The sequence below is a fragment of the Chiloscyllium plagiosum genome, unplaced genomic scaffold (genome assembly GCF_037043375.1).
Source record: "Chiloscyllium plagiosum isolate Xiang-an unplaced genomic scaffold, Cpla_swu_hap1 HiC_scaffold_45, whole genome shotgun sequence".
NCBI classification, from domain to species: Eukaryota; Metazoa; Chordata; class Chondrichthyes; order Orectolobiformes; family Hemiscylliidae; genus Chiloscyllium; species Chiloscyllium plagiosum.
The window spans coordinates 652108-677038 of record NW_028270183.1 but is presented as its reverse complement, the minus strand read 5'-3'; the positions used below and the strand labels follow the sequence as shown (position 1 = coordinate 677038).

Below are 24931 nucleotides of genomic sequence, written 5' to 3'. Positions count from 1 at the left end.
AGTGATTAGTATTTGAGTGGGTGTGTTCTAGACCCCAGGTCCTACTTCCGTAGGGCCTCCCTCCCACCCTCCTCCTCTAACCTAACTTTAAAGTCCACAGGTAAGTGACTCAGTGTTATTGACTCAGTGTTCTTGTTTTTGGAGAAAGTGTACAGTCATGGCAGCGCAGGCGGTGAAATGTTCCTCCTGCAGGATGTTTGAGGTAGGGGTGACCACCGATACTCCTGCCGACTTCGTCTGCAGGAAATGCAGTCAGATCCTGATCCTCACCAAACGAGTTAGGGAACTGGAACTGGAGTTGGATGAACTGAGGATTATTCGAGAGGCTGAGAGGGTGATTGATAGAAGCTACAGGGACATAGTTACGCCGGAGAACAGAGGTAGCTGGGTAACAGTTAGAGGTGGGAAGGGGAAGAAGCAGGCAGTGCAGGGTTCCCCTGTGGTCGTTCCCCTAAAAAATAAATATACAGCTTTGGAAACTGTTGGGGGGGACAGCGTTGCAGGTGTAAGCTGCAGTGAAGGGGTCTGTGGCTCTGAGACTCAGAAGGGAAAGGGGGAGAGGAGGAGAGCGCTAGTTATAGGGGACTCTCTAGTTAGAGGGACGGACAGGCGGTTCTGTGGACATGGGCGAGACTCACGGATGGTTTGTTGCCTCCCGGGTGCTAGGGTCCGAGACGTCTCAGACCGTGTCTTCAGAATCCTTAAGGGGGAGGGTGTGCAGCCAGAAGTCGTGGTGCACATTGGCACCAACGACATAGGTAGGAAGAGGGGTGGGGAGGTCATTCAAGAGCTCAAGGAGTTAGGCTGGAAGCTAAAAGCTAGGACAGACAGAGTCGTCATCTCTGGGTTGTTGCCGGTGCCACGTGACAGTGAGGCAAAGAATAGGGAGAGAGTGCAGTTGAACACGTGGCTGCAAGGCTGGTGTAGGAGGGAGGGCTTCAGATATTTGGACAATTGGACTGCATTCTGGGGAAGGTGGGACCTGTACAAACAGGACGGGTTGCACCTGAACCAGAAGGGCACCAATATCCTGGGGGGTAGGTTTGCTAGCACTCTTCGGGGGGGTTTAAACTAATTTGGCAGGGGGATGGGATCCGGACTTGTAGTCCAGCAAGTAGGTTAGCTGTTTGTCAGGATGCCCAAGACTGTAGGGGGGCTGTGGAGAAGGTAGCACTGACAGGGACTACTAGCGGACACAGAGATGGGCTCAAGTGCGTATACATCAACGCAAGGAGTATCAGAAATAAGGTGGGTGAACTTAAGGCGTGGATCGGTACCTGGGACTACGATGTTGTGGCCATCACGGAAACGTGGATAGAAGAGGGACAGGAATGGTTGTTGGAGGTTCCTGGTTACAGGTGTTTCAGTAAGATTAGGGAGGGTGGGAAAAAAGGAGGGGGGGTGGCATTGCTAATTAGAAATGGTATAACGGCTGCAGAAAGGAAGTTTGAGGGGGATCTGCCTCTGGAGGTAATATGGGCTGAAGTCAGAAATAGGAAAGGTGCAGTCACCTTGTTGGGTGTTTACTATAGGCCCCCCAATAGCAGCAGAGATGTGGAGAAACAGATTGGGAAACAGATTTTGGAAAGGTGCAGAAGCCACAGGGTCGTAGTCATGGGCGACTTCAACTTCCCAAATATTGATTGGAAGCTCTTTAGATCAAGTAGATTGGATGGGGCGGTGTTTGTGCAGTGTGTCCAGGAAGCTTTTCTAACGCAGTATGTAGATTGTCCAACCAGAGGGGAGGCCATATTGGATTTGGTACTCGGTAATGAACCGGGACAAGTGGTGGGCTTGTTAGTGGGTGAACATTTTGGTGATGGTGACCACAATTCTGTGACTTTCACCTTGGTTATGGAGAGAGATAGGTGCGCACAACAAGGTAGATTTTATAATTGGGGGAAGGGAAATTACGATGCTGTAAGGCAGGATTTGAGGAGCATACGTTGGGAACATAGGCTGTCAGGGAAGGATGTGGTGGAAATGTGGAACTTTTTCAAAGAGCAGATACGACGTGTCCATGATATGTATGTACCTATCAGGCAGGAAAGAAATGGTCGTGTGAGGGAGCCTTGGTTGACGAGAGAGGTTGAATGTCTGGTAAAGAGGAAGAAGGAGGCTTACATAAGGTTGAGGAAACAGGATTCAGACAGAGCAGTGGAGGGATACAGGATAGCCAGAAGGGACCTGAAGAAAGGGATTAGGAGAGCTAAGAGAGGGCATGAAAAATCGTTGGCGGATAGGATCAAGGATAACCCCAAGGCATTTTATGCGTATGTGAGAAACCAGAGAATGACGAGAACGAGGGTAGGTCCGATCAAGGACAGTAGTGGGAGACTGTGTATTGAGTCGGAAGAGATAGGAGAGGTCTTGAACAAGTACTTCTCTTCAGTATTTACGAACAAGAGGGACCGTATTGTAGAAGAGGAGAGTGTGAAATGGACTGGTAAGCTAGAAGAGATACCTGTTAGAAAGGAAGATGTGTTGGACATTTTGAACAACTTGAGGATAGACAAGTCCCCTGGGCCTGACGGGATATATCCTAGGATTATGTGGGAAGCAAGAGAGGAAATTGCAGTACCGTTGGCAATGATCTTCTCGTCTTCACTGGCAAAGGGGGTGGTACCAGGGGACTGGAGAGTAGCGAATGTTGTGCCCCTGTTCAAAAAAGGGAATAGGGATAACCCCGGGAATTACAGGCCTGTTAGTCTTACTTCTGTGGTAGGCAAAGTAATGGAAAGGGTACTGAGGGATAGGATTTATGAGTATCTGGAAAGACACTGCTTGATTAGGGACAGCCAGCACGGATTTGTGAAGGGTAGGTCTTGCCTTACAAGTCTTATTGAATTCTTCGAGGAGGTGACCAAGCATGTGGATGAGGGAAGAGCAGTGGATGTAGTGTACATGGATTTCAGTAAGGCATTTGATAAGGTTCCCCATGGTAGGCTTATGCGGAAAGTCAGGAGGCATGGGATAGAGGGAAATTTGGCCAATTGGATAGAAAACTGGCTAACCGGTCGAAGGCAGAGAGTGGTGGTAGATGGTAAATACTCAGCCTGGAGCCCAGTTACAAGTGGAGTTCCGCAGGGATCAGTTCTGGGTCCTCTGCTGTTTGTAATTTTTATTAATGACTTAGATGAGGGAGTCGAAGGGTGGGTCAGTAAATTTGCAGATGATACGAAGATAGGTGGAGTTGTGGACAGTGAGGAGGGCTGTTGTCGGCTGCAGAGGGACTTAGATATGATGCAGAGCTGGGCTGAGGAGTGGCAGATGGAGTTCAACCCTGCCAAGTGTGAGGTTGTCCATTTTGGAAGAACAAATAAGAATGCGGAATACAGGGTTAATGGTAGGGTTCTTAGTCAGGTGGAGGAACAGAGGGATCTTGGGGTCTATGTACATAGATCTTTGAAGGTTGCCACTCAGGTGGATAGAGTTTGTAAGAAGGCCTATGGAGTATTATCGTTCATTAGCAGAGGGATTGAATTCAAGAGTCGTGAAGTGATGTTGCAGCTGTACAGGACTTTGGTTAGGCCACATTTGGAGTACTGTGTGCAGTTCTGGTCGCCTCACTATAGGAAAGATGTGGAAGCTTTGGAGAGGGTGCAGAGAAGATTTACCAGGATGTTGCCTGGAATAGAGAGGAAGTCGTACGAGGATAGGTTGAGAGTTCTCGGCCTTTTCTCGTTGGAACGGCGAAGGATGAGGGGTGACTTGATAGAGGTTTATAAGATGATCAGAGGAATAGATAGAGTAGACAGTCAGAAACTTTTTCCCCAGGTACAACAGAGTGTTACAAGGGGACATAAATTTAAGGTGAAGGGTGGAAGGTATAGGGGAGATGTCAGGGGTGGGTTCTTTACCCAGAGAGTGGTGGGGGCATGGAATGCACTGCCCGTGGGAGTGGTGGAGTCGGAATCATTGGCGACCTTTAAGCGGCATTTGGATAGGTACATGGATGGGTGCTTAATCTAGGTTAGAAGTTCGGCACAACATCGTGGGCCGAAGGGCCTGTTCTGTGCTGTATTGTTCTATGTTCTATGTTCTACTAAATGAGTATTTTGCATCAGTATTTACTGTGGAAAAGGATATGGAAGATGTAGACTGTAAGGAAATAGATGGTGGCATCTTGCAAAATGTCCATATTACAGAGGAGGAAGTGCTGGATGTCTTGAAATGCATAAAAATGGATTAATCCCCAGGACCTGATCAGGTGTCCCCTATAACTCTGTGGGAAGCTACAGAAGTGCTTGCTGGGCCCCTTGCTGAGATATTTGTATCATCGATAGTCATCGGTGAGGTGCCGGAACACTGGAGGTTGGCAAACATGGTGCCGCTGTTTAAGAAGGGTGGTAAGGACAAGCCAGGGAACTATAGACCAGTGAGCCTGACGTCGGTGGTAGGCAAGTTGTTGGAGGGAATCCTGAGTGACAGGATATACATGTATTTGGAAAGGCAAGGACTGATTAGGGATAGTTTTGTGAGTGGGAAATCATGTCTCACAAACTTGATTAAGTTTTTTGAAGAACTTACAAAGAGGATTGATGAGAGCAGAGCGGTAGATGTGATCAATATGGACTTCAGTAAGGCTTTCGACAAGGTTCACCATGGGAGACTGATTAGCAAGGTTTGATCTCACGGAATACAGGGAGAACTAGCCATTTGGATACAGAACTGGCTCAAAGGTAGAAGGCAGAGGGTGGTGGTTGAGGGTTGTTTTTCAGACTGGAGACCTGTGACCAGTGGAGTGCCACAAGGATCGGTGCAGGGTCCTCTACTTTTTGTCATTTACATAAATGATTTTGATGCGAGCATAACAGGTTTAGTTAGTAAGTTTGCAGATGTCGTCAAAATTGGAGGTGTAGTGGACAGTGAAGAGGGTTACCTCAGTTTACAACAGGATCTTGACCAGATGGGCCAATGGGCTGAGAAGTGGCAGATGGAGTTTAATTTAGATAAATGCAAGGTGCAGCATTTTGGGAAAGCAAATCTTAGCAGGACTAATACACTTAATGATAAGGTCCTAGGGAGTGTTGCTGAACAAAAGGACCTTGGAGTGCAGGTTCATAGATCCTTGAAAGTGGAGTCGCAGGTAGATAGGATAGTGAAGAAGGCGTTTGGTATATTTTCCTTTATTGGTCAGAGTATTGAGTGCAGGAGTTGGGAGGTCATGTTGCGGTGGTACAGGACCTTGGTTAGGCCACTGTTGGAATATTGCGTGCAATTCTGGTCTCCTTCCTATCGGAAAGATGTCGTGAAACTTGAAAGGGTTCAGAAAAGATTTACAAGGATGTTGCCACAGTTGAAGGATTTGAGCTATAGGGAGAAGCTGAACAGGCTGGGGCTGTTTTTCCCTGGAGCATCGGCGGCTGAGGGGTGACCCTATGGAGGTTTACAAAATTGAGGGGCATGGATAGGGTAAATAGGCAAAGTCTTTTCCCTGGGGTTGGGGAGTCCAGAACTCGAGGGCATAGGTTTAGGGTGAGAGGGGAAAGATATAAAAGAGACCTACGGGGCAACATTTTCGTGCAGAGGGTGGTACGTGTATGGAATGAGCTGCCAGAGGAAGTGGTGGAGACTGGTACAACTGCCACATTTAAGAGGCATTTGGATGGGTATTTGAATAGGAAGGGTTTGGAGGGAACTGGGCCGGGTGCTGGCAGGTGGGAATAGATTGGGTTGGGATATCTGGTCAGCATGGACAGGTTGGACCGAAGGGTCTGTTTCCATGCTGTACATCTTTATGACATTGGAGAGTCTAGGACCAGAGGGTATAGTCTCAGATTTAAGGGATGCTAGTTTAAGACTGAGGTGAGGAGGAATTTCTTGAGGATTGAGTGTGTCTTTGGAATCCATTGCCACAGAGAGCTGCAGGGGGCTGAATCTTTGTATAGTTAAGACTGAGTTAGATTCTTGATTAGTAAGGGATTCCAGGACTTTAGGGAATGGTAGGAAAGTGGACATGAGGAATATTGGTTCAGCCATGATCCATTTGATTGGTGCAGGGTCAAGAGCCAAAGAACCTACTCGTGTTCCTGTTTCTTATGGTCTTACTTATGATTTGAACTCCAAATCTTGCATTTTCTGCTAATCAAAGAATGAATCAAATCCCTAAACCAATGAACCTACCGTTTAATTTTATTGTGAAGTGCAGTTGGAGGGATTTGATTAATGTGTTTGGAAGGTTTGGGATTGTTGTGTTTATCCAGTTAGATCTTAATCGTATTAGACTACACGTTATAATTATAGTCTTTGTTCAGTTATGGTCCCAGAGCAGACTGCAGCTTCGTCAACATCCAGAATGATTCAACAAATTTTGTTGGTTCAGGGCCAGTTACCTTTATTCCTTTTGAAGTTAAATATTGAGAACCTAAGGTTTCTCAGAAGAGAATGAGATCTCGAGCTCCATGATTTAGTTCGATCAACACTACTGTTCTAATATTGTACGGTGAACCTTAATCTCCAAAACACACACAACTTATATTCTAACAACTAGAACTAATATATGATTAACATAGGGAATAGACTGGGATCAAACACCCCACAGTGCACCTCAAATTATAAATGTGATTAAGGCTGATCCCACGGATTTATCAGCTGAAACTTTATTGCTGGAACAGCACAGCAGGTCAGACAGCATCTAGGGAAAAGGAGATTCGACGTTTCGGGCACATGCCCTTCCTCAGGAATGAGCAGAGAGTGTTCAGCAGGAGAAGATAAAAGGTAGGGAGGAGGGACTTGGAGGAGGGGCGTTGGAAATGTGATAGGTGGAAAGAGGTCAAGGTGAGGGTGATAGGTCGGAGTAGGGTGGAGGCGGAGAGGTCAAGAAGAAGACTGCAGGTCAGGAAGGCGGTGCCGGGCTGGAGGGATTCGGCTGAGACAAGTTGGGGGGAGGGGGGATGAAGAAACTGGTGAAGTCCAAGTTCATCCCCTGCGGTTGGAGGGTTCCCAGTCGGAAGATAAGACGCTCCTCCTCCGACCGTCGCGTTGTTGTGGTTTGGCGGTGGATGAGTCCAATGACCTGCATATCCTCGGTGGAGTGGGAGGGGGAGTTGAAATGCTGTGCTACAGGGTGATTGGGTTGGTTCGTCCGGGTGGCCCAGAGGTGCTCTCTGAATCGCTCTGCAAGTAGGCGGCCTGTCTCCCCAATATAGAGGAGGCCACACCGGCTGCAGCGGATGCAGTAGATAATGTGGGTGGAGGTGCAGGTGAATCTGTGGAGGATATGGAAGTTTCCTTTGGGGCCTTGGAGAGAAGTGAGGGGGGAGGTGTGGGCGCAAGTGTTGCACCTCCTGCGGTTGCAAGGGAAGGTGCCGGGAGTGGAGGTTGGGTTGGTGGAGGGTATGGATCTGACAAGGGAGTCGCGGAGGGAGTGGTCTCTACGGAAAGCTGATAAAGGAGGGGAGGGAAATATATCCTTGGTGGTGGGGTCCGTTTGGAGGTGGCGGAAGTGACGGCGGATGATGCGTTGTACATGGAGATTGGTGGGGTGGTAGGTGAGGACCAGTGGGGTTCTGTCCTGGTGGCGGTTGGAGGGGCGAGGCTCAAGGGCGGAGGAGCGGGAAGTGGAGGAGATGCGGTGGAGGGCATCGTCGATCACGTCGGGGGGGAAATTGCGGTCCTTGAAGAAGGAGGCCATCTGTGTTGTGCGTATTTTGAACTGGTCCTCCTGGGAGCAGATGCGGCGGAGACGAAGGAATTGGGAGAATGGGATGGCGTTTTTACAGGGGGCGGGGTGGGAGGAGGTGTAGTCCAGGTAGCTGTGGGAGTCGGTCGGTTTGTAGTAGATGTCCGTGTTGATTCGGTCGTCTGAGATAGAAACAGAAAGGTCTAGGAAGGGGAGGGAGGAGTCCGAGACTGTCCAGGTGAATTTGAGGTCGGGGTGGAAGGTGTTAGTGTAGTGGATGAACTGTTCAACCTCCTCATGGGAGCACAAGGTAGCGCCGATACAGTCATCAATGTAGCGAAGGAAAAGATGGGGGGTGGGGCCAGTGTAGTTGCGGAAGATGGATTGTTCCACATACCCTACGAAGAGGCAGGCATAGCTAGGGCCCATGCGGGTGCCCATGGCTACTCCTTTTGTTTGGAGAAAGTGGAGAAGGAGTAGCCATGGGCACCCGCATGGGCCCTAGCTATGCCTGCTACCACAGCTACCTGGACTACACCTCCTCCCACCAATCTCCATGTACAACGCATCATCCGCCGTCACTTCCGCCACCTCCAAACGGACCCCACCACCAAGGATATATTTCCCTCCCCTCCTTTATCAGCTTTCCGTAGAGACCACTCCCTCCGCGACTCCCTTGTCAGATCCATACCCTCCACCAACCCAACCTCCACTCCCGGCACCTTCCCTTGCAACCGCAGGAGGTGCAACACTTGCGCCCACACCTCCCCCCTCACTTCTCTCCAAGGCCCCAAAGGAAACTTCCATATCCTCCACAGATTCACCTGCACCTCCACCCACATTATCTACTGCATCCGCTGCAGCCGGTGTGGCCTCCTCTATATTGGGGAGACAGGCCGCCTACTTGCAGAGCGATTCAGAGAGCACCTCTGGGCCACCCGGACGAACCAACCCAATCACCCTGTAGCACAGCATTTCAACTCCCCCTCCCACTCCACCGAGGATATGCAGGTCATTGGACTCATCCACCGCCAAACCACAACAACGCGACGGTCGGAGGAGGAGCGTCTTATCTTCCGACTGGGAACCCTCCAACCGCAGGGGATGAACTTGGACTTCACCAGTTTCTTCATCCCCCCTCCCCCCAACTTGTCTCAGCCGAATCCCTCCAGCCCGGCACCGCCTTCCTGACCTGCAGTCTTCTTCTTGACCTCTCCGCCTCCACCCTACTCCGACCTATCACCCTCACCTTGACCTCTTTCCACCTATCACATTTCCAACGCCCCTCCTCCAAGTCCCTCCTCCCTACCTTTTATCTTCTCCTGCTGAACACTCTCTGCTCATTCCTGAGGAAGGGCATGTGCCCGAAACGTCGAATCTCCTTTTCCCTAGATGCTGTCTGACCTGCTGTGCTGTTCCAGCAATAAAGTTTCAGCTTTGATCTCCAGCGTCTGCAGACCTCACTTTCTCCCCACGGATTTATCAGCAATTGACCTCAAACATTCATTAGAGTGGGTCACCCAACCTCATTAAACTTCACAAGGGATTTCAGTTCTTCCAGTTTTGCCTATCTGGCTTGTAATTCCCTTTGCTGCTCCATCCTGATTTGTCTCACCAATTGCTCCAGTTCTGGTCAATCCTCTGCCCTTGCACTCGTCCCTCCCCAACTACATGTATATGGGCACGCCCATGTGCATGTAACCCTGTCCTCCAGTAATTATTCACTGATACAACTCCAGCTTTTCAGCAACATCTAACTTCACCAAGCTGGTCTTCAGTATGTGCTTCCCTGAGCTTTCAGTGGGTCTGGCAGTATGTGCTTTCCCTCAGACCCAACTGTCCTGAGTGACCTGTTTAAAAACCTGAAGACTCTCCTTGCCTATCACCGGGAGAATTGAATGTCGTCACTGAGCTTAGAATTTATGTGCTATGCAATGTTAGCAGGCTTGTTAAATACCAAAGAATAGGTACAGAATAATGACTTGCTTTCTCTTGCAGAACATGCTGAATTTCTGCACTGCAAAGGGAAGAAGTTTACAGATTTTGAGGAGGTTCGACAGGAAATTGAAGCAGAGACAGACAGAGTTACAGGGAGCAATAAAGGAATCTCACCAATTCCCATCAACCTGCGAGTGCATTCTCCAAATGGTGAGTGTGGTCTGTTTGATGCAAGTCTCGGACGTGACTATTTGAGATCTTGCAGAATAGAATTTGTTAGTGATGCTTGAGAATTTGATTAAAAGCTGTGACCTCTTGTCAATTGTACAGGAAGTCCACATTTAATGTTGCCCTTTCAGCATTACTATGGTGATGGGTCCAGACATCTTGATGAGTGCTGCATGAATTGTAATAATGTATACAGCAGGCTGTAATATCTTCCCTGACTTGCCTGGTGCCAGTTTGGAGCTATCTTGGGGCTTCGACAATCTGGTGATTTATAGCCCCTCACTGTGCTGTGCTGCTGTCCAAAGTCCTCTTTGGGGGCATCCACCCTGGTCTAGGAGCTACTCCTGCACATGCACACCCCACCACCACCCATATCTGTGGCAAGGCTGCTGGTCTGTTGAGTTCCACAGCTCTTCCACCACCACCACCATGCCCCTTGCCTGCCTCGCACCCTGCCCTGGCCAATGGAATGAATACATTCCTCACTTCCGTCTTTACTTTAGAAGATATCTAAAATGTTGCATGAATAGCTGTAAATCAGGAAGTAGAAAAGAGGGAGGAACTTGGTGAAATGATAATTGCTGTGGAAGTGGTGCTGTGGCTGACAAGTTCCTGGGTCCACTGTACTTTATTCTCAGGTATCAAAAGAAGAGACTGTATGAGGTGATTGATGCATTACTTTCTGCAAAGGCTGTATTGAACTGCAAGTACAACCCTGCTATTCAAGAAGGGATGAATGGAGGCAGGAAGTGGGAAAACCATTGGCCAGTTAGCTTGATGTTATGGGGAAGGTGTTCAAATTGATCATTAAAGGGGTTATAACTGCACTGTAAATTAGGAAGAATTAGCATGGCTTTATGAAAGGGAAATTGTCCCTTATAGGTTAGTTTAATCCCATTTGAAGTTTCGAACAGGGCGGGGGTAACTTAATTGAAGTGTATAAGATCCTGAATGATCTTGATACGGTTGACTTGGGGAAGGATGTTTCTTGTGGGTAAGTCCAAAACTAGGGGTCACTGCCTTAAAAATAGTCATTTTATGATGGCAGAAAAGGTTTTGTCTGGGGATTGTGCGATTCTGGAACTTTGTGCCTTAGGGGATGGAGGCAGGGTCATTGAATATTTTAATGCTGGATGTGGATGGATTCTTGTTCAGTAAGGGAGTCAAAGGCTGTCAGGGTAGATGGGAATACAAAGCATAAGCAGGTCTGATCTTGTTAAATGTCAGGTGAGGTAGACTAGAAGGGGCAAATACCCTGCTTCTGCTCATTTCTATGTGTAATCAATAAAATCCACAGTAAGCTTCACTGAGCAGTGTCAACAAGAGCACAGCTAGAACTAAGCTGCATTCTGGTGTTCTAGTGATGACAGCATTGAGGGTTCAAGGTCTTGGAGTCTTTAGATTGGTTGTGACATTTCTGCTCTCACCTGGTCCCACATTCTGTCTTTCCATGAACAGCACTAAGCTCTCAGAAGTTTCCTATAGAGCTGCTAATGATTCAAACCTGCACACGCTGGACACTAAACTGTCTTATTTGGCTGGTCTGTAATAAATGGTCCTAATTATTTTTACACTTCCTTCTGCTAGTTTTAAACCTGACATTGATTGATTTACCGGGTATCACCAAGGTTCCAGTTGGTGACCAGCCAGCTGATATAGAACATCAGATCAAAGAAATGATAATGCAGTTTATCAGCAAAGAGAACTGTCTTATCCTGGCTGTCACTCCAGCAAACTCTGACCTCGCCAATTCAGATGCACTCAAGCTTGCCAAGGAGGTTGACCCACAAGGTAAGAAGTCTGTTTTTCTCCTGGTCCCAGCATTCCTGCTCTCATAAGATGGAGACTGATTTAAATAGACAGTCATCTTTTCTGGAAAACAAACACTAAAGTGACTGTAAATGGTTTACAGACAGTTTAAAAGAAATCTAGATTTATCTTTGATCTGCTTCTCTTGAGCGATGATGAAAGGTAAATATGTTGTGAGTAATAGAGGGAAGTGAGTTATCCTGTCTTTGGGAACATGAATCAATTCAGATCTGTACTCTATGGCTTTTTTGGTTGAGATCAACTTTAGACAGTTTCCTGAGGGTTTGTGTAGCTTTCGTACATAAGTGCCAAGCTGACTGGAGTTCTGTGACCAAAATCCCCACAATAACTTTACCTGAGGTTCAAAATCTATCTGTAGCTATTGATTGAAAGAACTGAAATTGATGTTTAAACTGCACTCTGAAGAGGTTGCTGGTAAACTTTGGTTCATAGCTGCAAAGTTTAATTGTTTTTGTTTTCAATTTTGTTTCATGGGAGCTAATGCACTTATTCCTTGTTGTCTGAAGACTAGTATTCTTTAAAGTTGTCTCCTCTGCACAGGTTTGAGGGTGATTGGTGTGATCACAAAATTGGATCTAATGGACGAAGGGACTGATGCTCGGGATATCCTGGAAAACCGGCTGCTGCCTCTCCGCAGAGGTAAGTTCAGCACCAGCCTGTCGGCTTATTTAGTCAATGCAAGAGTTTATGCTGCATTCTGTTTCCACACTGTAGGGAATCTAATTTAATTTAATCTAATCTAATCCCAGTAGTAACCCAATCGGCTTGTCATTTTTTTTCCTTTCTTCCTCATCAACATTTCCCCCCGCTTCTGTATCCATGTTAACTTCCTCTGGTAGCAAGTTCCATGTTTCACTACTTTCTGGTAGAGATGTTTCTCCTGAGTTTCTTGTGGGATTTATTAGTTTTAATATTTCAGCCCTATGCTGCTCCTCATGGCGTTATGTGGAAACATCCTCTACGTCTACCCAATTCTGTCCTTATGTAATCTTATAGGAGTCTGTCAGGTCATGCTCCCTCACTTCCGTCTTAAGAAAAATATTAATTGTGACTTTACAAATTTTTACTTGTATCTGTGTGAACTTGTGGCTTGTGAAACTGTGTTTTTGCACAACCTCCAGTGTCTTCATTTCTAAAATCTATGCATTTTCTCTGTTTCATTGACACTTACCAACATTTTCTTGGTATTACAAAGCTTGAGCATTGCTAAAGAGGGAAACCTGTTGTTGAAGCTTTTTTTTTGTCTTGCACTTGTCAGGACAAACACACTGCCAAATTTCAAACTGTCTCAACAAATAAGTACTACAAGGAGAAGGGTGCTTGGTTGGTTGACAAGTAAACTCTGGTCGGCTGGGATGTTTCCATAGAAAGAGGGGGAATTATCAACTCCTAAAGCATAAGACATGAGCCTGTTCCTCTTGCAATAAGTATTTGTAAATGCAATAAAGGAGCTGACTCATTCATTCTAAATAAGCATGAACATTTTGACAGAATGCACACATTAATGATGGTTCCAAATTTGCATCTATTGGATCTGCTGCCATTCATAACCATGTGCTGCCATATGCCATATATGATAGGATTCATTCCAGTAGCTCGTTCCATCCATACCTTGGTACATATGAGAGTAATAAATCAAATCATTTACAACATTTAACAGATATTTGGATGGGTACACGAAGAGGAAAAGTTTAGAGGGGTATGAGCCAAATGCAAGCAAATGGGACCAGTTCTATGAATTCATTAAACTTATGACTTAACTCTCAAGTTCTGTTTTAATAAGTCTGCTCAAATCAATGATCAATATGTACATTAGGAATCATATGGTTCTGTGTGCTACAGGGCAGATCTTGTCAGCAATCTTGTAAAAAGTATTCCAGCTGTTTGGTAGCCTTGCAAGTTTGACACAAATAGTGTATGTTAATACTATCTATGGAACAGTGGTCATCTTGGTCAGTGCCACAAGAAAAAAAAACAAACAAATATAGATGCTGGAAATCAGAAACAAAAACAAATTGCTGGAAAACCTCTGGAGCTGGCAGCATCTGTGGAGAGAAAGCAGTTAAGTTTTAGGGATTCCCCCCTCCCTTTGAATCAGTTTTTCTGTCTCATTGGTTTAGTGTGCTGAAACTCAAGCCCACTGTTCGTGGAGCCATCACAAAAGTTAAAGGTCAGATCAATGTATGCAAAATTTCCTGTCCCTTTAGACCCAAGTTAACAGAAAACAACAGTTTCTGTACTGAAGAAAAATTACCATTTGTTACAAATAAACAGGTTCTAGCTACAGTACACAACCATGAATCATTTAACATATAACCGTACTAATCCCCTTATAATCCCACACGCATTTAAACAGACTAAAAGGAATTGTTATCAGGGGAAAAGCTAGGAAAGCAGTTTAACGGCTCCAGTCCACAGAGTTCACTGAGGCAATCCTTTTGCTTGTCCAGATTTTCTTCCCTCTTTGCAGAAGACACAGGTGATTGGTACATTGACTGCAAAGTTTCATAGTCACTGGATAAAAGTCACAGCTTACAGCACGCAGTGAGGGAGAATAAACTGGCTTTCCTCATGCTTTAAGTATTTCACTGGAGAGGAAGTCACATCACTTCCCTATATGGAGGGTCTAAAGGCTTCACATCCACTCAGTTATCCAGCAACCAGTCAGATCGTTGTTAAGCTGATGGCTGTTGTTATCCATATCTGGTCACAACTCCAGAATCTAATCAGCTATGAGTCAAATCGCACTTTGTTTAAAAAAACCTCGGTGCTAGCCCCTCTGTGAATTTCTTCTCTCAAACCATTGTGGATCAGTGCCTGGCAATAAATGCTGACCCAGCTAATGATGCTCACGTTTCATAAGTGAATGAAATAAAACCCATCTTCACTGCTTTAACAAAGAATTTCAGTGGCTCATTGAAAGTGCAGCAATCCCTTCTGCTATCTTTGGTTTTAAAGAGTCTTTTCCCATTTCAGTCCACAGTCAATAATACAGAATAAACAGATATGGTCTTTACACCAGGTCATTGTTCCATGTCGGAAGTGAGCAGAATACCTTCACTTTGAATAACTCAAGTTACCCTGGAAGTTCAAAGATTCTCAGACATTTAAACAAAAGGTTTCATGTTGCTACTGTTCAGTAATTACATGAATGGGATTTTCTGCCAGTTGTTAGTCTCAATGGGTGTTCTGCGCACTACGCGGTCGAGCAATGCTGTGGATGGATATGGGTATGACCCCAGGTATCTATTGGCTGATTGAATCAAATAGTAGAGTCAAAAAGTGTGGTGCTGGAAAAGCAACATCCAAGGAGCAGGGGAGTCAACGTTTCGAGCATAAACTCTTTGTCAGGAATTATCGACACTCCTCCTCGGATACTGCCTGATCGGCTGTGGTTTTCTAGCACCACACATTTTGTCTGATCTCCAGCATCTACAGTCCTCAGTTTTTCCCTGAATCAAAAAGCACATCTTTGGGGGTCAATGATAGACTGAATACACGTTGTGATCAACCAGCCCCCTCTTGCAAAACTCGGAACAAAGTTTGGTTTCATCCCATGATTGGGCAGTTGATTAATCTTGAGTGTTAAAATCCAACAACAAATTTAAAATAAGTCAAGCACTTCATGTGGCTCATTTGGGCTTGCTGGATCTGTCATACATTCGTGCACAGGAACCTGTTCTGTGCAAATAAAATCCTGTGCCTTGGTTGAGTTGCTTAACCATTATAAAATTCTGATAGAACTGGGCAACTTGAATGCAGGGATGATGTTTGTCTCTGGCTGAGAGATCGAGAACAAGGGGTCAACATCTCGGTATAGCAGTTGCCCATTTGGATTGAGCTCAATCTATCCACTGAGTGTAATAATGCTATGGAATTCTCTACCACGGAAACCTGTGGAGGCCAAGTCACTGAATACATTTATCGATTTCTAGACAGTAAAGGCATCAAGGCTTAAGAGGAGAGAATGTCGAGCGTATGATGATGAGGTAGAGGATCAGCCATGATCACATTGAATGGCAGAGAAGTCTCAATGCCCCAACTGGCCAAATGTTTCTATTTTCTGTGTTGTCAGAGTTTGGGGAATCTGGGTTGGACGATCTTCGGACAGTAGATGTAGGCCCAATGGCCTGAACGGCCTGCTTCCACACTAGGGATTCTGAGTTTGAAATCTGGCATTCTTGCACCTGTCCAGAGGAATACAAACCAAAATGTTTCAGCAACATACCTCTTGGGCGTTGTCTCGCTCTCAAGTCTCAAAGTGTGTAATAGCATCTCTGCAAGCAATCCAGTCACACAAAAGGATGGCAGTTTCTACTCCATTTCCATACCAACCATAGTCCATCCAATCAACCTACTTCCTTTGCTGGGCAAAATGGTTCATTTTCTTACATTTCAATCCTGATGAATGCAAGACAAAAAGCTTCAACTTTGTATGACTTTTGAACAATGTTTAAGTTCTGTATGCTCAAGCAAATATTTTAAGGTGTACTGATGTACGTCAGAAATCTTATCTCATGCTGTCATTGTTGGTGTTCCTTCTGTCCCATCACTTACTGAGAAGGACTGGGCCTATGCTGGGCTCCTGTCATTGGTTACTCACTTGGACACTGGCTGAGGAATGAGGTGCTACAGGAAGGAAGGAGACCTTGAAGTTTGAAGCTGAGACATGTTGTTATAGGAGTGTTGAGAGAGCTTTATTCTGTGTCTAGCCCTATGCTGTCCCTGTCCTGGGAGTGCTTGATCTGGAGACTTTAGAAGGAGCTTTACTCAGTATCTAACCCCATGCTGTCCCTGACCCAGAGTGTTTGATGCTGGCACTAGGTGCATGAAATGGGAAGTGTTTGAATCCTCAGCGCCAACAGCCTGTATTCCAAGATCAGAAATAGCTGAAAAAGGTTTGAACTAAAATGGCCATGTTTTTACTTGCCTTTGTATTAATCAGTCATAGTACTGCACGGAAACAGACCCTTCAGTCCAACTTGTCCATGCCAACCAGATATCCCAACCCAATCTAGTCCCATTTGCCAGCACTTGACCCATATCTCTCTCAACTCTTCCTATTCATGTATCCATTCAGATGCAGTTTAAATGCTGCAATTGTACCAGCTTCCACCACTTCCTCTGGCAGCTCATTCCATACGAGCACCACCCTCTGTTTGAAAAAGTTGCCCCTTAGGCAACTTTATATTTTTCCCCTCTCAACCTTAACCTGTGCCGTCTAGTTCTGGACTCCCACACCCCAGGGAAAATATTTTGTTTATCCACCCTATCCATGCCCTTCATGATTTTATAAACCTCCTTCAGGTCACCCCTCAGCCTCCGACACCCCCAGGAAAACAGCCCGAGCCTATTCAACTTCTCCCTATAGCTCAAACCCTCCTACCCTGGCAACATCCTTGTAAATCTTTTCTGAGCCCTTTCAAGTTTCACGACATCTTTCTGACAGGAAGGAGCCCAGAATTGCACACACTATTCCAAAAGTGGCCTCATCAATGACTTGTGCAGCCGCAACGTGACCTCCCAACTCCTGTACTCGATACTCTGACCAATAAAGGAAAGCATACCAGACGCCTTCTTCACTATCCTACCTACCTGCGACTCCACTTTCAAGGATCTATGAGCCTGTACTCCAAGGTCTCTTTGTTCAGCAACACCCCCTAAGATTTAATTGTATAAGTCCTGCTAAGATTTGTTTTCCCAAAATGCAGTACCTCTTATTTATCTAAATTAAACTCCATCTGCCACTTCTCAGCCCATTGGCCCATCTGATCAAGATCCCATTGTAATCTGAGGTAACCTTCTTCGCTGTCCACTACACCTCCAATTTTGGTATCACCTGCAAACTTAATAACTGTATCTTGTTTGCTCACATCCAAATCATTTATATAAATGACAAAAAGTAGTGGACCCAGCACCAATCCTTGTGGCACTCCACTGGGTCACAGGCCTCCAGTCTGAAAAACAGCCTTCCACCACCACCCTCTGTTCTACCTGTTGAGCCAGTTCTGTATTCAAATGGCGAGTTCTCCCTGTATTCCATGAGATCAAACCTTGCTGACCAGTCTCCAATGGGGAACCTTGTCAAACTCCTTACTGAAGTCCACGTAGATCACGTCCACCGCTCTGCCCTCATGAATCCTCTTCGTTACTACTTTAAAAAACTCAATCAAGTTTGTGAGGTGTGATTTCCCACGCACAAAACCATGTTGACTATCCCTAATCAGTCCTTGCCTTTCCAAATACATGTACATCCTGTCCCTCAGGATGTACTGCTGAGGTCAGGCTCACTGGTCTATAGATCCCTGGCTTGCCCTTACCACCTTCTGAAACAGTGGCACCACATGAGCCAACCTCCAGTCTTCCAGCACCTCACATGTGACTATCGATGCTACAAATATCTCAGCAAGAGGCAGAGTAATCACTTCCCTAGCTTCCACAGCGTTCTAGGGGACACCTGATCTGGTCCTGGGGATTTATCCACTTTTATGTGTTTCAAGGTATCTGGCGCTTCCTCCTCTGTAATATAGACATTTTTCAAGATATCACCATCTATTTCCCTACATTCTATATCTTCCATGTCCTTTTCCACAGTAAACACTGTTGCAAAATACACGCTTAGTATCTCCCCCATCTCCTGTGCCTTCACACAAAGGCCGCCTTGCTGATCTTTGAAGGGTCCTATTCTTTCCCTAGTTACCCTTTTGTCCTTAATGTATTTGTAAAAATTCTTTGGATTCTCCTTAATTCTGTTTGCCAAAGCTATCTCATGACCCCTTTTTTTTTTTTTGCTCTCCTGATTTCCCTCTTCAGTATACTCCTACTACCTTTATACTCTTCTGAGGATTCACTCAATCTATCTTGTCTATACCTGACATATGCTTCCTTCCTTTTTCTTAACCAAACCCTCAATTTCTTAAGTCATCCAGCATTCTCTATACCTACCAGTCTTTCCTTTCACCCTAACAGGAATATACTGTCTCTGGACTCTCGTTATCTCATTTCTGAAGGTTTCCCATTTTTCAGCCGTCCCTTTTACCTGTGAAAATCTGTCCCCAATCAGCTTTTGAAATTCTTGCCTAATACCGTAAAAATTAATCCTCCTCCAGTTTAGAACTTCAAATTTTAGATCTGGTCTATCCTCTTCCATCACTCTTTCACAGCTAATAGAATTATGGTTGCTGGCCCCAAAGTTCTCCCCCACTGACACCTCCGTCACCTGTCCTGCCTTATTGCCCAAGAATAGGTCAAGTGTTGCACCTTCTCTAGTAGGTATATCCATAGAACATAGAAAAGTACAGCACAGACAGGCCCACTGTGTTGTGCCGAGGATTAATCCTAATGTAAAATAAAATAACCTAACCTACGCACCCCCCTATTCACTGCTGTCCATGTGCATGTCCAGCAGTTGATTAAATGTTCCTAATGACTCTGCTTCCACCACCACTGCTGGCAACGCATTGCATGTATTCACACCTCGACATAAAGAACCTTCCTCTGACGTCCCCTCTGTACCTTTGTCCTAATATCTTAAAACTATGACCCCTCATGCCAGTCAATTCTGCCCTGGGGGGGAAGTCTCTGGCTATTGACTCTATCCATGCCTCTCATTACCTTATGACCTGATCGAGGTATACCTCTTCTTCCTCCTCTCTAGAGAAAAAAGAACAAGTTTAGTCAACCTCTCTTCATAAGGCAAGCCCTCCAGGCCAGGCAGCATCTTGGTAAACCTTTGCACCCTCTCCAAAGCCTCCATATCTTTCCTATAGTAGGACGACCAGAACTGGACACCATATTCTAAGTGTGGTCTCACCAGGGACTTGTAGAGCTGCAGCAAAACCTTGCGGCTCTTAAACTCGATCCCCCCGTTAATGAAAGCCAAAGCACCATATGCTTTCTTAACAACCCTATCCACTTGGGTGGCAACTTTGAGGGATCTATCCACTCGAACACCAAGATCCCTCTGTTCCTCCACACTGCCAAGAATCATGTCTTTAATCCTATATTCAGCATTCCAGTTCGACCTTCCAAAATGCATCACTTTGCATTTATCCACGTTGAACTCCATCTGCTATTTCTCAGCCCAGCTCTGCATCCTGTCTATGTCACAGTGCAGCCTGCAATAGCCCTCGATACTATCAACGGCACCTGCAACCTTTGTGTGATCTGCAAATTTACTGACCCACCCCTCAACCTCCTCATCCAAGTCATTTATAAAAACTACAAAGCGCAGAGCCCTGCGGGAAACCGCTCAACACTAATCTCCAGGCACATATCTACATATTGAATCAAAGTTTTCTTGTACACACGTAACAAATTCCTCTCCATTAAAACCCTTAATGCTACGGCAATCCCAGTCTATGTTTGGAAAGTTAAAATCCCCTACCATAACCACCCTATTCTTACAGATAAGAGATCTCTTTGAGGCTGTAATTCTTGTATCCATTTCTTGCAGGTTACATTGGTGTAGTGAACCGAAGTCAGAAGGACATTGATGGTAAGAAGGACATTTGTGCAGCCATAGCGGCTGAGAGGAAGTTTTTCCTGTCTCACCCCTCATACCGCCATATGGCTGATCGCATGGGAACCCCACACCTACAGAAGATACTGAACCAGGTGAGAGACTGATAGAGCTGTGTTTCCCACCCCTGACTGTTCTCGTCTGTCATTGGTACATGGCCACCACCCCCCACAACCTCCCGATGCTTTGACACATCTTCGTTCTTGAAGGCACTGATTGGGCACTGGGATATAGCACAGTATTCTGTTTGCTCATTTAAAAGCCCAGAATTTCATTTTATTGGAGTTTCAATGAGCTTCAGCTAAGCGTTTCTACCGAATGTGACATCAGTGGTGTCCTGCCAGAGTTACAGCATGGTTACTGAAACTCTGACTATGATTAGTCACTAAGTTGATCTGTGTGGCTGCTGCACTGAGATCTGGTAGCCCCTTGACTCAAGAGCTAAGTCTTGATGAATTTGTGTGGAAGCTGGAGACTGGCTAATATTTATAACTTGCTCTTTGACCCTTCCCTCTATTTGTGCTCTGAAGATGGTGACATTGTTTAGTTAATTCTGTTGGGGCAACTTCCAGACATATTTAAATAGCTTTTGCTAACACATTGAACTGTGTGACCCAGAAGTGAAAAATGATCAGATTTTGGGACGGAGGACTATTTGCTATATTGTCATTGATGGGTGTTGTAAAGGGGCAGTAGATGAAGTGAGCACCATCTTCTAGTTTTTGCTTATGTTGCTGCAGTTTACTGTTTATTATTTTTCCATTTTATTGTAACCAGCAATTGACAAACCACATCCGTGAAACCTTGCCCACACTGAGGAACAAGTTACAGAGTCAGATGTTATCCCTGGAGAAGGAGGTTGAGGAATATAAAAATTTCCGACCAGATGATCCCACCAGGAAAACCAAGGCACTCCTCCAGTAAGTGGAGCAGGGTGGGTTTGCAGTGTATGGACTGTACTGAAGGACACTTGGCCATTGTCGTTCTCTCCATCTCCTGTGTTACCCATCTTTGTGTCTCCTCCTTTTCCTGTTGGCTGTGCATTCTCCTTTTGGGAAACTGATACAGTGATGCCACTCTGAGCTGTGATCATGATGCAATTTAATGTCTGGATGTATTTGGGGCAATAACTGATATTGCTCACAGCCCACTGCAGCACGCACACCAGCTCACTTGAATTACACAACACACCATTAATTTCATCTCAAGCAACAAGTTCACTTCCTTGATTTGGCTGTCAACCTCTTTAAGAAGCTCCAGTTCAAGCTATGAAAACCTTTTCCACTTTTCAGCTTGGGCTGCACAGTGGCTCAGTGGTTAGCACTGCTGCCTTACAGCACCAGGGACCCAGATTCAACCCCCTGGCAACTGTGGAATGTGCACTTTCTTCCCATGTCTGCATGGGTCCTTTGGGTGCTCTGATTTCCTCCCACTGTCCAAATGTGCAGTTTAGGTTGATTGGCCATGCTAAGTTGCCCATAGTGTCCAGGAATCTTCAGGCTTATATGGATTTGCCATGGGAAAATGCAGGGTTACAGAGGCTAGGAAAGTGGGTATGGGTGGGATGCTGTTCAGATGGAGTGCTTCCACACGGTAGGGATTATATGGCTGATGACGTGAAAACAATGGACAGTGTAACTTTTTGTGCCTTAATAGTACCATGCTTTCTGTTAGTGAGTCAGGAGGTTGTGGGGTAAAGTCCAACTCCGGAATAATCTGGAGTTGAGATTTACAGCTGTGTTGTCCGTGCGAGGTGCTGGTCTTTATGATAGGATGTTGCCTGCTTGGTCAGGTGAACGTTGTGTGGCACTGTGGTTCTGATCAACATTCCTCCCTTAATTAACGCCCTCAATCTTATTGATATCTATAAGAGCATATTGTGGAAAATCACTGTCATGTTTGCCTACATAAAATCACTGCATTTACAAGCAATTGTGATTGTGTGTGGACTATAAGTCTCTCTTTCAATGCTGGTGTTCTGACCCTTAGGATGGTGCAGCAATTTGGGGTGGACTTTGAGAAGCGAATTGAAGGCTCTGGCGACCAGGTGGATACAGTGGAACTGTCTGGAGGTGCAAGAATTAACCGCATCTTCCATGAACGATTCCCATTTGAGCTAGTGAAGGTGAGGTGTTCCTGGAACAGTGGATGGAATGGGGAATGTTGATAATTATCTTGATGGTAGGAGACAGAGGTTGATTGTTATCTGAAGTGTATTCTTGTCAACCTGCATTCTTCTTTATCTCTAAGTTGCTGACAATTGTAACTGTTGATTTATATTTCCTGTACAGATGGAATTTGATGAGAAGGAGCTGCGAAGGGAAATCAGCTACGCAATTAAAAATATCCATGGTGTCAGGCAAGTATTGTTGGCCATATAAAATTGCAATAGCTGAAGGAGGATAATGTAACTGAAGCTCTTACTCTGGTGTGAAAGTAAAAGGAGTAGGTACTGTACAGCAGGAGAGGTACTCAAACAGATTGTACCAGTGCACTGTCTACCCAGCAAATGCTGCAGTGATTTGATCAGGGTTCCCTTGAAAACAATTTTTTTCAGTCTGTGCCCAGTTTTTTCAGTATATTATTGCATTAAACCTATTTGCATGGTGTGTAAATTAAACATGGGCCTGTATGGCTATGCACCCAAGTCAGTGGGAACGTTGCCAACTCATTAATGTGTATAGTGTAGTGCTGCTGTTTGAACAGGGTGTAGATTGCATCTGTTGTTGTGTTCAAGATTTACTCTGTGAGTGATTTATATTTATCTGTAGGGTTCAATGAAAATGTTTACAATTAAATGCTCAGTCACAGTAAAGTTTTGTGTACAGTGCTGTGTAGAATGACTTTATGTAAACACTATTTAAGGTAGGTTCAGGAAGGAGTTGCATTACTCTAGGTTGGGAGGGTTGCTCCAAACTTTGTTCTGGTCGTTGGGTTTGAGGACAAATAATCTGTGGAAGTTTTCCCATCTCTCACCTCTTCTACTTGTTTAACACCTTTTTTTATATTTGCTGTGTTTGTGTCAGCTTTGTTTGTTTAACAATTCGTTTTCGATCTGATTTGATGTAGGCTCAGCTTTTAGATCAGGTGGGAATCAAAAACTTTAGGAAACTGTGTGTGACCCAGGCACTGAGGCAGACTGGGGGCAGGGCACTGTCACCGGATGGGGTGGGATGTGTAGTGCATCCTGGGGGGAGTGTCTTTCTGAAGGTTGGAATGTGTCTGCAGTCTGGTGATGTGCTTCAATGTTCACAATGCTCCTTAAATCCAACTAAAAGGTCTTAATTGCCCCAATTTCCTAATGGCTTATATGTATGTGTGTCTGATAATGCCAGTCCCTGTCCTGCTGATATGGGTGTATGTGGTGGATCTACCTTAGACATGGTGAAATAATCATACTGTCATCGCCTGAAACTGACCCTTCTGTAGAACCAAAACCCAATACTTTTGGGAAATAGTCAACATCCAAATAAATGCTTTGTAGAGACTGAGCTGGGTCTTGTGCTCTTTCTTGTGTTGTGTTGACGTGCTTTTCCCTTTTTTGTTTTGCTTTTTATCTCTCCTTCCCCCGGCTGTAGAACGGGGCTCTTCACCCCAGACTTGGCATTTGACGCAATAGTGAAAAAGCAGGTGGTGAAGCTGAAAGCACCGTGTTTGAAGTGTGTGGACATGGTTATCCAGGAGTTGGTAAACACTGTCAGACAGTGCACACTCAAGGTATCTCTGCCTCGGAGGTTTGCCTTGCAACCAGCAGCTTAAAACTGTCATTGTGTGTGCATGATCTAACATTTAAACTGTCTGCTGGGTGAGAGGAGCACCTAGGGCATGGGTGAGGAACATGCAGCTGTATCAACCTACAGCCTTAGCCATCAGTCCTGGCACGCACTGTGGGGGCAGCTTTTAGTTGGAGATGGCAGAGGACAAAAGAACCAAGTTGGCAGCATAAGTCAATCAGTCCTTTCAGTGTAGCACTTTGGTTAACAGGGCCTTCTTTTAGAGAGAATGGAGATAGAGAGACTGGGACAGGGCTACTTATTGTACCTCTCCTCCCCTCCCTCCCTCCCACCCCCCCAAAGCCCTGCTCTGTCTAGCATTTCTCTTCCTCCATCTCCACCCAATCCTGCTTTGTGTGGACATCCCCGAACCCCATATTTCACTCCTTACTCCATACCATTTTGTTGTTTGTGTAGTTCCTCTGTCTGCCTGTGCCTTTCTGTAATGTGTGAGCACAGTGGGGCAATGGGTACTAATGTTTAGACAAAGCTCCATGATTTACTGGTGCTCCTGTCCTCTTCTTAAATGCATAGAGATGTAGTACAGTTTAAATGTGTGTTTTACTGTAGAACCTAGACCAAGAGAATTTTCCCGAGTGTTGATGGGGACTGAGTACTTTTGTGTGTTGGGATAATGCTAATTTGATAAATTTACTGTTCGACCTCCCAAATATTTGGCCCTGGTATAGAATTGGGAGTTGTTGCGAAAACAGTAATGCATTAAATTGGCTGTGTGTTCCTTCAGCTGCCCCAGTCCTTGGGACTCTGGAAAAATCCTGATTCTCTCCTGGAGTGACGCACGTAACATCTTGCTGTTGCAGATGAGTGACTGCAAACATCTGAAGTTTTATAATTGGGGCTATAAAGGGATGTAGTTCTGATATTCTTCTGCTGCAGTGTATGTTAAAGCTTGTTGGAACTAGTCCAACAGCTGTAGTTATTTAGTTTCAGTTAGTGAGACCTTTAACCAGGCCAGGCTAATCCAATCCTGAAATCAATTTGGTTTTATATGCCTGG

General features: G+C 45.4%; 1 protein-coding gene across 8 annotated transcripts in view; it reads left to right on the top strand.

The window, feature by feature from the left end:
* dnm2a (dynamin 2a) overlaps positions 1–24931 on the top strand; it is an 89982-nt gene that overhangs the window by 43859 nt on the left and 21192 nt on the right. For 4 of the 8 annotated variants that reach the window (XM_087983434.1, XM_087983429.1, XM_087983427.1 and 1 more), the window contains exons 3-10: positions 9623–9772; positions 11378–11581; positions 12161–12259; positions 20076–20236; positions 20919–21061; positions 22131–22266; positions 22433–22500; positions 23720–23858. In XM_087983434.1, the coding sequence (XP_087839560.1) occupies positions 9623–9772; positions 11378–11581; positions 12161–12259; positions 20076–20236; positions 20919–21061; positions 22131–22266; positions 22433–22500; positions 23720–23858 (1100 nt within the window). The remainder of the gene's footprint in view (positions 1–9622; positions 9773–11377; positions 11582–12160; positions 12260–20075; positions 20237–20918; positions 21062–22130; positions 22267–22432; positions 22501–23719; positions 23859–24931) is intronic. The other 4 variants (XM_087983433.1, XM_087983428.1, XM_087983426.1 and 1 more) reach the window with 1 other exon arrangement.